Here is a 12,417-nt window from a genome sequence, read left to right as displayed (position 1 = left end):
CTGGCTAAATCTGATCTGGAAATCATAGAAGAGCTGGAAGAAGGTCTTCACTTTAGATATATGAACAGAGGGATGAGAAATACAGAAGGAAAACTAAAACTACAAAAATTTTACTTTCAATTGTGAAAATAAATAAGTTTCCATTTATTAAGAGCTGGTGTCAATGCAGATCCAAATACACACCCATCCAGGAGAGGAGCAGGTAGTTACCTACCCTCTTTTGTCCTCTTTTCTGGATTTACTAAAATACATGTATACACTGTTGACCATTTTAAAATTGTTTTAATAATCCATTCCCTTTAATTATAATTAATGGTGGTAGTGACCATCATTCTCCTCAAAGAAAAAGAGAGAAAGAAGAGAAATAGGCATCAAGGAGTCTGGCCACTCATTCATTTTGATTTTGCATTGTTTTGATATAGGGAAGATATCTGACAATGGGGAAAAAAAGAAAAAATATATTTTCTTTCTAATAAATAAAAATAATTTAAAATACTAGAGGCTATACATGACTATTTTAGTATGTTCATTTATAAATGAAATCATTTTCTTTTCCAAAATACATGGAAGCAATATTCAAGGCAGACAAAGAGAAAGATCTTTCTACTTTATTTTCTTGCAATTCTTGCTTATCCTAACATCTCCACCAGTGAGTCAGCATGTAGGAGGAAGAAAAGTCACATCACCATTTATGAAGTTTGTCAGGCTTTAAAAAAATAGTTCTGGTCTCCTGGGAGTCAACATTCATCTTCAACTTCTCTGATTGGAGGAATCAAGCTGCTTGTGGATTTATATTGGTTGATCTGGTTAGCCATGTGGGTACTCATGGGCTTGATTTGAATGTTTCTGGGATAGGCATTATCCGGTTCATCTGTAAACCATTTCTTTTCTGCTAAAGGGCAAAATGGATAGAGAACAAGAAGGAGAAATGAGAAGCTTAATTAGTCCTAGGGTAAAGCTTTTGGAAAGTTCATTGAAAAATGCAAAAGATAATCAATAGAAGCTGCCAGTGAGTAATTGCTGAGAGAGAGAGTGCAGTGTAGGCAGGACCCCAAGACCTGAAACATACCTCTGCTTTCTGTAGCAGGTGAGGAACAAGATGTGCCACTGGGACTAGGAGGCACCATGGGTGGACCTCAGAGAATGAGGAGGGATTGGAAGATGAGCTCTGGTAATGTTCTCTGGAGTTACTTTAGTGGCCTGGAAAACTTCGGCGGGGAGGAGATGCTGCATATATCAGATATCATGTATGGGCATCATGCCTGAGGAAAGATCTGTGCATCATCTATTGGACGGAGCAGAGGGATATCATCTCTGCTGCAGAGCAAATGATCTAGAATCTTCTGCAGCATTGCCTCTTCCCAGCCTTTTGTTTATAATAAGCCGACAGAAAGGCATATGCCAATTATACCCCTTCTGTTTCTTTTGCAGCCACCTTTGGGGTTCGCAAAGGAAGCCCACAGAATTTGCTGGCCAATGAGAGTGAAAAACCAGAATAGCAACCAGTGTTTTAAACAATATTTTGAGATAGCTTTTGTTTCAAGAATGTGAACTCTGTATTGGTATAAAGTTATGAAAAGGGTTCCAAGTGGCACCATCTTAACCAACTCTAATAATCCAAGCCATCAACAAGGGAGCTGGATGAAGTCTTGGCATCTAATTTCTGAGCACAGGAGTGGAGACTGCTGAGTCAGGGTGTTGGGGGCTGGGGTGAAAGGAAAAGTGGCCTAGCATCCTCTTAGCAGAGCCGTGCAATTTTCACAAAACCCCACTCTCATCCCTGCCTCTTTCTAGGATTGAAATATTCTGGGAAACTGGCCATGCAGATAGATAGGAAGGGACTGGTCAAATGGGACATTCTAACATGGGGGAATCTTATGCTTCATTTTAGTGGCTTAGGGAAAGGAAAGTAAAAGGGAAAAAGCTTTCAGGCACACTCACTGCTTTGGAGACAATGGCCTCTCCCATTTCCTCCTCTGCCTACAGAAAAATTCGCAACTGCCTTCTCAGTGGTTCTGGTTCTGGACTAATATGTCAATAAAAATGGCTACTGGCTTGGCGTGTGTGTGTGTGCGCTTGACTGATAGTTTACAAATTAAGCATCTATGATCAGCTCATGGCCACTCTACTCACTTCTCCTTGGACAACACTCTTGGTATTTCCAGTGTGCGGAGCCCTGGCGGCCATCTCTGGAGCTGGGGTGTGCCTGGGTAAAAGCCTCACTCCCCTTTGTTCAACAGCTCAGTTTACCCCTCAGGACACTTGCTACCTCTTGCATCGTTCTCCCCACACCCCCCTCCTGCTCTGGCTCTCTCACCTATTATAATTAAGTTCACTTTGATTTGAACAGATTGGACGATAGGAATTCATAATGCTACATCCTCACAGTGAAGCTAACTGATTAAGTGCTTTAAATTATTCCCCCTGACAGAATGATAAAGTTACAATCTGTTCTGAGATGATCTACAGCTTGCCAGACTCCTACAGCTTCTTTCTACATTCATTTATCTTTTTGTCAAGCAGAGTTTTTTTTTTTTCCTAAGCTTCAATTCCATAGATCTTTTAAAGTCATCAGCACATCTGAATTATTAATGAGGCTTTAGAGGCAAGACTCCTGATGGGCTGGTTAAAAAAGGTTGTATAGAAATCCAGGACTGTGTACACATCAAAATAATTTCAGCTCCATTTAAAAAACCATTTAGTTCAAGTGTGACATAGATGAACCATTATGCATTTGTGGAAACCAATTTTTTGTGATCTACGATTAAACTAACCTTTCAGAGAAGAGTAAAGTGTGATGGTTATCATGTTTTAAAAGCATTGCCAGGCCTCTGAAACAATTTCAAACTACGACTTTTTCAAACGGTTTATGTGTAAAGATGATGTTTGGAGTTGAGTCTGGTGTTTGTGCTCTGTTTTCCTGAGCTGCCGTTGGCTGTGGCTGTCCTGTTATGTGAAATGATTTTGTAAGGGGATTTAGTGCTAGGTTGGACATGCCAGGTCGGAAGAGTGAACTCTGCTGATGGAAACGAGGAGGTCTTTTGGGTGAAAGACCTAAGACAGCTGCAATTTGCTGAAATTTTTACAACTGCTGCAGAGAATAATTGTTCAGAATTTAGTCTTTACAGTTCAATTTCAAAGATGGCATTTTGGCCTTTCACCGCAGAGAGAATATCAATTTCCTTCTGCTGCCTGCAAGAAAGAGAGCATTATTTCTCCATTTAAGCTTCTTCTCTCTTTCTTTTTAAATGTCTTGCCTAAAAATAAATAAATAAATAAAATATAAACAAAGTAGTCCCCGTGTTTGACCCTGCGGCCTCAGCACAAACAAGGGGCGATGTGAAAGCCCCTCCCAGTCAAGAGGTGAATTTCTCTATGCCTGAGAAACAGCTGTTTCATTGGGATGATTTTAGGATGTAAGTGTGTGTGTGTGTGTGTGTGTGTGTGTGTGTAGATTTGTGGTTAAAATGGATGCTGAGGAAATTGAATGTCTGGTGGCAAAGGTCCTTCATGAAGACATGCCTCCTCCCCCCAGAAGAGCTTCAGAAGAACGTGTGTGGAAGTGGGTGCCAGCTACTCGGCTTCAGTGGACAGTGCATTGAGTATGACAGTGATAGTTTGGCTTATTGAATCTTGCCTTCCAAAGAAGAAACTCTACCTACAGAATTGTCCACATGGAAGAGGACTAAGATGAGGAGTTCAAGTAAGGCCTGACATGGTCAAGAATAAATCCAAATCCCTGAGTTTTTCTCCACTCTCTGCCTTTTCCCATGTGCCAGGAAGATCCTTGAGTGCTTCCTTTCATCTCTGAGGGCAATTGACCTGGTTGTGAGGGCCACTTTATTGTCAGAAGAAAATAGTGCCATCTGTCCATAAGCTTCTTGATGATGAGATGGATGATGTCATCACTCTCAGTTCGATGTGTGACCTGCCAGGAGCTTTCTCTCACAGGTGGTTAATGGAATTAGGGAGGGAATTGCATCTCCTAGTTATTGCCAAGTGGACTGGCATAACAAAAATGAAGTTGGGACAATAACTGCTAAAATGTCAAGACCTTTGATGAAAAGATGCCTCAGAGGACACACGGTAATGGTCACCAACATGACCACTGGGAGAAGACACCTCTCCAGACTAGCTATTCCAGAAGCTGTCCACCATGGACACTCCATGAGGAGCTGGCAGGAAAAAGGTGTCAGGGAGCAGGTGAAAGTCAAGTGGGCCTGGCTCTCACACGAGCTAGCTGCATGGCTCTGAACAAGTTATTGTGTTGTTTATCTCAGCATCATTTCTGTGCTGCAGAACAGGGTGGAAGCGATAACCTTGCCAAAGTTATCATAAAGATCAATGGAACTGGTGTCCACAAAGCCCTCCCCACAGGCCCAGCTATGTGGTAAGTGAATGTGAGACGCTAAGGCTGGGAACATTTTCAAGAATGTTAGGGACATGTTATGACAGTGGCCAGCTTCACAGACTTTCGTGTCCTGCAGATTCTACACCTGTCCAGTAGAGAGTCTGGCAGCACCTCCGTCTGTGCTGAGGGAGAAGAGTGAACATGCTAATATGCATGAAGTCTAGAGAAGAGTGCCTGGCCCCTGGCAACCGCTGGGCATCAGCTTTTGGCATAAGGTTGGCACTAATGAGTACTGTCAGTGATGGAGGAGGAGATAAGGACGGGTTGTATCTTTTGGATGCAATTACAAATGAAGTATTCAGCAGATAATCTGGGGTAGAGAAATATGGTGTGCAAATTGGGGTGCTAGCCTGATGAATGTGGCTGTGGCCACAGAGATGACACAGGAGGATTTGATGGGCTGCCATTTGGAAGGTGAAGGAGAGGAAGGGGTAACCTGTGTTATGTGGGAGTGTTCAGGGCTGTAACCCTTCTAAGGTTTCTCTGTCTTTGAAATATTGACTTTCCGGTGACAGACACTCTTCCCCACCAGAGAGCCATCTGTACCTCCTATCACTAGTGTTATCCCTGAGATCACAAGGTTCAAAATAAGGTCAGGGCTTCCTACTGCCATACAACTGCATATCCACCAAGAACCAGAGGAGTGGGCTATGGAGAGGAGGCTGAGCTGCTTGGGATAATACCAGCAGCAGAGAAAGACACAAGCTGCGCAGTGAACCCTCTGCTGGCTCTGTGGGTTGTCAGCGCTGTGGGATTTAGCCTTTTCACAGAACTATTTCCCAAGGAAGACTGAAGAAAGAGGGAGACAATGACACAGCAAAGGCATTTGGAATAATTGGCCCTCTCCTTGGTGCACCACAAGCTGGGGTTTACAGAGCAAAGACATGGAAGGAAAAGATTCCATCTGGATGGAGATAACGGTGGAGAACTATAAGGGCTAACAAGGCAATCCAACTTCAAGGGCAACGTTGTGCAGCTTCACAGTTCACACTGCTGACAGGCAGTCTGGTGCTCTTCCCCCGCCTACCTAACTGATGCCCCCCCCAAATCCCCCCCACACACACACACCTCCTTTCCTCTGCCTGGGCAGAACATGGCTATTTCATAGAGATGAAAAATTGTCTACCAAAAAGAGAGCATTTTCTGTTTATCTTATTTCTCTGCAATTGTCCATGATGACTCTATCTGTCTCTTTTGCCATGCACTGAGCAGAGCCAATGGCCCCTTCCCAACTCTCCTCTCTGGCCCTTGGTCCGGTTGAAACCCTGAGGGCAGACCCTTCACTCTTTGCTCTCAGGTGGCAGGGAATAATCCCTCTCACCTGTGATGGTTGCAACGAATATGCCATTTCTGCCTGGGAGACAGTCAACCAGTTAGTGACAGGTGCCCACAGCTACTTCTTTATCATGTTATGACAAAGCAGGGAGAGGCTGAAAGAAGCTGATGGAGAATTGATTTTTACCCTGTCTTGACTTCCACAGTCCCTGAAGTTTCTACACTCTCCCGTTTCTCCTTCAAGGAGCCTGTTGCTATAGGAACCTGGCAGGTTGATTTAATTGTCTCTATTGGGATGCAGACACCTTTAGGCTTTTCCCATGCTGAAGAAGAGCCAGTCAAAAGGTTTTTATGGTCATCTGGGATCTTGACAATGCTGCCAACAGGCACAGTCTGTCTTTCCATTCACTGAGCTTACAGGGTTGTTCCCTGTCTTGGAAGTCATACCCAGCTGGAGAAACTGACATGGGCAGAGAAGCATTGTGAAGCTCCTCCAGGCAATCCTTGTATTTTTTTTTTAAAGATAAGCCAAGGGTACAGGCATAAGTTATAAAATAGTTAAAGGTATAAAAATCTTTAAGGTCAAATTATTTTCAAATACTTATTAAGCAGCTATTATAAGGTTCTGGGTCACAACATAAAATATTCAGAACAGAGTTTACAACTTCTCCCAGTTAGTGGTAGAAATTTATATGCATAAGAACACATTTGAACTGGTTTGGGGAAGGACCCTGTAGTAGTCGTAAGGGATGTTGATGGCTCTATGGTTCTCAGAGTGCTGAGGCTGACAAAGGTTCCCTGTGTCTCCTATTCTACCAGCTTCCTTAACATTTTCCTCTTTCAAAGAGTTAGTAAATTGGATTGAATGGCTCACACATTATTTTTCTTTTAGAATTGGACACATCATTGAGTTCCTAGATGTTGTTCTTTTATAATGCATATAATTTCCCTGCTAAGAACTCTTTCCCTTTCTACTCTTACCTATTTGTTTATTTATTTTGGTGAGGAGGGGTGAGGGGACAGGCATAATATGAGACACTCGTATGCCTCCTTCCTAAGTAAACAATGTTCTCCTGAGAGGAAGGGGAAGTTTGGGGACAAATGGAAAACAATGAAGGAGTCTTCACTCTAATAAACAAAGTATAACAGAGAAATTTCAGCTAAAAAAGAAGAAGAAGAAGAAGAAGAAGAAGAAGAAGAAGAAGAAGAAGAAGAAGAAGAAGAGAAAAAGAAGTAGAAGAAAAAGCAATCATGATCCCTTTTCCAACATCAAATATGTTATTATCAATATATGGTCATTTTTCAAGTATCTAACAGTGGGAATTGTGTGTCCAAAGTCCAAGGAAAACCCCCAAATTCCATCTCAGTCTGTTCCCATTCCAGTAATATCAATATCAACTCATCAGAGCTGCTGAAGAATTATACATGGGATATATTTTGCATTTACTTCTATCTGCCCAATTTCTGGTTGGAATTTAACACACCCAAAAGGCAGGTGGCAGGAGACTTGGGTAGTAGCAAGAATGAGTCATCAGCCCCAGTTAATGGGGTATGGGCTCTCGAATTGACCATACAGCTGACCAGTTTTAACTGTCATCGTATCTATCAAACATAAGGGAGAACAATGCTTTTGCCATTAATGACCCTCCTGGTTTAAATAAAAGGAGGAGAAAATATTAACAGAGAAGTAAGTTTGCCAAATGGAATAGCTGAGAATGTTTTCCAGAAAAGTTTATCCACTGGCATCATCATTTAATTTGGTAGTTTTTGCCAAGATAAACACAGAGATGTGAACAGACTGATGGGGGCTGGGTTAGGGTGGTGGTAATGGGGGGGAGTGGAGGAAGCTGGGTGTCTCAATGGGAAAATGCTTTTGAACTTGGAACAAGGTACCAAGGTGGGCAGGGAGGCCACGTGCAGATTCGAAGGCAAGCCAGATGGAGAGAGGTCCCCCCAAATTACCCAACCCCAAACCCAGTAACACCAAGACAAACTCTAAGGAATCTAGCCATAGCAGCCGCATAGCCTCATTGCGCTGAGCAATTAAGAAGGTGAAGGAAGAAAGTGAAGGAGGGGGAAAAGAAGGAGAGGGGAAAAGGGCTGGGGGTGGGGAGGGGGTCAAAAGCAAAACAAAATAAATAAAACCACAAACAGAACAATATAAATAAAAATAAACAAACCAATAACAGAATAAAATTTGTAACTCCTTTTTTTTTTTAATTTCACAAAATTTTTCACAAGGACAACGTTATAGAAGAAAACCCCCAGCAGTGGCTAGGTCATGCAGAACCATTAATTGTCATACCTTGGCCCATTCTATTCATCCTTGTTGCACTTTAGAGAGAGAAGTAAGCTATGTGAGTTTTACAATGCTTTTAAACTGTCATATTTCCTGTTGAGCACTTTAACTGGCACATTCTTATAGTTATAAATGTTCTGAGGGTGTAACTTTATAACCTCCTTTGCAAAGAATGCATGAAGAGTTCTTCATGATCCCAAACTAGGGGATATGTATATATAGTTATATATATATATATGTGCATATATATATAGTTATATATAAACAGATAATTATACGTAACATATAAATCAAAATGTATAGGGACAAAATCATTTGAAAAAAATTCTTCCACTCATAGCCCTTTTTAATATACATGTATACAGTTTTTCCCCACCCGATTGCTGGTTTAAATGCTGCTCTGCCCCTGTCTTTGGTGCGGGGAGGTAGAGGTTCTGGCTGAGCCTCACCATTCTGTCAGTAAAAGTGCTTGTCAATCCACACAGCAAGCAAATCTCCAAAACTATCATGCTGGAAGGGGCAGGGGATTCAAAATCTAAACCCCAAACATTCACCATAAAAACACCTTTTCAGAGATGGTACAGATGTGACACTTGTCTTCTCCTTTCTACCCCTATTCTAGTCAATGGATTTTTGTTTTTTTAAGTAAAAAGCTCAAATAGGTTTATACCAGCCAAGAGCCAGACCATCCATAGGAGAATTTGGTTGTGGTAGAGTTGGCCAATTTTTAAGAACAACTTCATTGCCTAAAGTGTGATATGCAAGCCTAAGACATCTGACAATTTTATGTTGGAAGAAGGATATTTCTCTTCCTTTCCCCCATGCTTCCTGTTTTTTTTTCTTAAAGAAAGAAAACAAACAAAAAATTATAACTGTACAAAAATGTGTTTGGCTCACTGTTGTACTTTTCTTATTCCCCATCTTGTAATGACAAGGAGCAGCTATTATTGTCACCCACCTGCCTAAGTGAATTGGCTGTTAATGAACTGGAGGATGAGGAATTTCTCCCTACCATCTTTATGTTTGGGGATAGCCAACATCATGCAGCTATGCCAACAATGTTAGGTGGCCACTGGCTTTTGTCTTTGTTGAGGCCAAGGTGGCTTGATCCTTCTGCATCTTAATTTATTTAGCATGTCATTTCCGAGAAAAACACTCTCTGCTGCTGGGTTTTTCTCCCTCTCACTCCACTATCACCCAGCCCTCGCTCCTACCTGGCATTGGGGTTCTTACTAACCAAACAAAGGGGAGTAAAAAGGTCCCCTGAGAATGCATGGAAAAATACTTGCTCTTTCCTAAGCATTATTTATTCTGTACATAAGGTAAGTAATTCACCTTTTAAAAGATGTAAAAGTCCCAGGAAGGCAGTTTTTAATGACTTACATCTGATATTTATGATACATATGGCTTTTCATCCCAAATGTCAAAAGTGAAAGAAAAAAATAGCTATTCATATGGCAGCATAAGGAGACAGAATAACAATTTAATATGCAATCAAACCTCTTTTCACTTAAATGACTAGAATTTGATACATCCACAAGTGGAATACTACTCCTTTCCTCTGTATTAACATTAGAAATGTTCATATGAACTCCCAAAGGAAGCTTCTAGCTCTGGGACAAAAGGCCTTGGTGAGTAACTCAAAAAACCTCCAATGCTTTCTTGCAACAAGCAGCTGCTTAATAATCATCTACACAAACCATGACAGCTTTTCAGATGCTTCCCAATACTTCAGCCCAGAGAGTAGAAACAATCGATACGTTTTCATTGCTTTTTGGTTGCTTGCTTCAAATAAACATGTGCTAACTTATTGTGTGTGTACAAAAAAAAAAGAATGAGCGAACAAAAGGAAAACAAAAAATCAAAACCCAAAGCACCCTGATAACCCTGATAAATCAGAATAAACTTTTCTTGTATATGAAATAAACTTGCTTTGCCTAACTGACTTTGATCACAAGTGCTCCTTTCTAATCTGTGAACTCATTCCTGCAGTGAGCTATTTATGTCTGGAGCATGCCTTTGGGTTATTTTTCCCCTAGAATCATAAATAACTTTTGGTCCGTCTGCTTATTTGCTGTTGTGCTCAAGGGTTTTATGGTGGTGAAATAAAAATGACAACCACATGCACACTATCATACATATGCAAATATGTGTAAAAAAAGGGAGGGGGAGGACTACAGGGGAAAACAGGGAAAGTTACTTTGTTGGAAACACCAACTGGGGAAATGAGTGGCAGATACAGTTTCACACATGGTGGCGGTGGATACACATATCAAAGCCGCTCTTCCTGCACGTACTTCTGTTTGTCCCGGGACTCCCTGGACTTGGGCCGGTTCTGCCGGTTTGCTGTGGATGGGATGGAGTGAACAGAGGAGCTCTTCTTGCTGGAGGACTGTGATGAGTGGGAGGAATGGGACAGGCTGGCCCGGGACTGGCCGGCGTTGTGGTCAAACTGCATTAAGCAGAAGATCAGGTCCGTCGGCACAAGCTCGAACTCATACGGGGGGTTGGTGATGACATACCTGGACAGGGAAAGCAGAGATGTCACAGCCTGAGGGTGATCTGGTGGAGAAGTCCAGACCCCTTGAGCCCAAAAGCACTGCCTGCTGCTCAAGTTGACCAGAGGATCTAAGAGCTGTACTTGCAGTTGATCTAATACCTTCAAATCTGCTTCCAAGTTCAAAAAAATTGTTCTCTGTTTAACTTATCAGAGGTGGCCATATCCACAAGCCCAGGCAGACACCAAATTAGAACAGGTAATGGAAGAACAAAACTGTGCTTGTTATGGCCAGAAGAGGTCAAGTTTCACTTCTAATCCTGAGTAACCCAAATGCAGCAGAGGTCACAGACTGCACTGCAACTTTCTTTCTAGAATTTCCTGACAATCTCAGGCATACTTCCCAGGTGCTTGCGCTACCATTGCCTAGGGTCTCCTTAGACCATTCTCATCTTTGAAAAATCAACTTGGTGGGAGTTTTACTGCAGGAAAGAATATAAAAGTCCTTCCTGCCTGTCTGTCAACTCTGTTTCATTGCTCTCCTCCATCAGACTTCTCCAGTCCACATCAGAATGACTGCAATAATCATTATGGTTCCTCTAGAGCAGCCATCTCAGACTGTGGTTCCCAGGCCAGGCAGGTCAGCACCACCTGGAAACCACTGCAAAATGCAAATTCTTAAGCAACCCCACCCAGATCTCCTGAATCAGAGAGTGGGGCCCAGCAATTTGTTCTTAATAAGCTCTGTAGGTCATTCTCAGGCTCCCTAAACTTTGGGAACCCACTTTTCTACCCCAGTTGTCAACTCTGGCTCTATGCTATAATTCCTGGGCATTCACTATATAAATATATATATATTAAAGTTTGAATGCATTTATGTTTTCCCTGGAGTCAGAGTAGTTTTTATTTTTATTTATTTTATTTTTTAATAAGTTTTTTGTTTTTAAAGAGAGAGAGAGAGAAATTTTTTTTAATATTTGTTTTTTTTAGTTTTCAGCGGACACAACATCTTTGCTTGTATGTGGTGCTGAGGATCGAACCTGGGCCGCACGCATGCCAGGCAAGCGCGCTACGGCTTGAGCCACATCCTCAGCCCCTCAGAGTAGTTTTTAAAAGCTCTCTGGGTGATTCTAAAATACAGGGTTGTGAAACAACTCCATAGTATTGTTTCTTGGGGTGTATTATGCAAACTCATTGATTTGGTTAATTCTAGGATGCACTCCTAGTTTTTGCCAGCTATGTTTATTTTAATGCTTATAACTAGCACACCTAAACTGTTGTGTTTTTTTGCTTAAGATAATGTTATACACTCTTCTTCAAATTAAATATATGAAAATGTAAAAGAGAGTCAATTAAAAATATATGAAACAAACATAGAGGATTCTAAGATACAGCCAAGAATCTTTCTTAAACACTGGCAATGTGGAAGTATCTCTATATTAGCTACCAACAGAGTTGATTCCATTAGCTTGAGTTTGAGGGAGATGCCTCTGTTCTGATTTTTGTGATTGGATGACAACTATTTTAAAAAATGTGAGTTCTTTTCACAATGTCTTCACATCCACTATTAAGTAAAGAAAAATGTTTCCCATAACTTCCAAACTGAGTGTCAGATTTTACGTGGGAAGGGTATTTTGCCTGTGGAGAGTATGTATGCATCCTTTGCCTACATGTTAGGGGACAGGGGAGAGGAGGACACCTGTGTGTCTGTATCAGGTGGGCCAGCAGAGTAGGAGGACACTCACCTCTTCGTGCACTGACTAGGGGTGCTGAGGTGGGCATCTCTGAGCCGGTAAATTCCAAAACAAAGCATATTATATGTTTTCAGAGCTTTGCAGAACAGATCGCCATAACAACCACCATCCTGGGAGAACAGAGAGAAAAATCATTTTTATGTGCTTGGAAGTTAAGGTCCAGGGGGGAAAGAGTCTTTCC

General features: G+C 41.7%; 1 protein-coding gene across 4 annotated transcripts in view; it reads right to left on the bottom strand.

The window, feature by feature from the left end:
- Nucleotides 1–867: 867 nt before the first annotated feature.
- Nucleotides 868–12,417, bottom strand: part of Kcnma1 (potassium calcium-activated channel subfamily M alpha 1) — a 706,297-nt gene continuing 694,747 nt past the window's right edge. For 2 of the 4 annotated variants that reach the window (XM_027931402.3, XM_027931382.3), the window contains 3 exons: nucleotides 12,228–12,346; nucleotides 10,283–10,507; nucleotides 868–889 (listed from right to left, as the gene is read on the bottom strand). In XM_027931402.3, the coding sequence (XP_027787203.3) occupies nucleotides 868–889; nucleotides 10,283–10,507; nucleotides 12,228–12,346 (366 nt within the window). Of the gene's footprint in view, nucleotides 893–10,257; nucleotides 10,508–12,227; nucleotides 12,347–12,417 lie in introns of those variants that run through there. The other 2 variants (XM_027931380.3, XM_027931395.3) reach the window with 2 other exon arrangements.

Source organism: Marmota flaviventris, chromosome 4, assembly GCF_047511675.1.
Source record: "Marmota flaviventris isolate mMarFla1 chromosome 4, mMarFla1.hap1, whole genome shotgun sequence".
NCBI lineage: Eukaryota > Metazoa > Chordata > Mammalia > Rodentia > Sciuridae > Marmota > Marmota flaviventris.
Note: the sequence above shows the minus strand (reverse complement) of the source record. Positions and strands in the feature narration are given on the sequence as shown.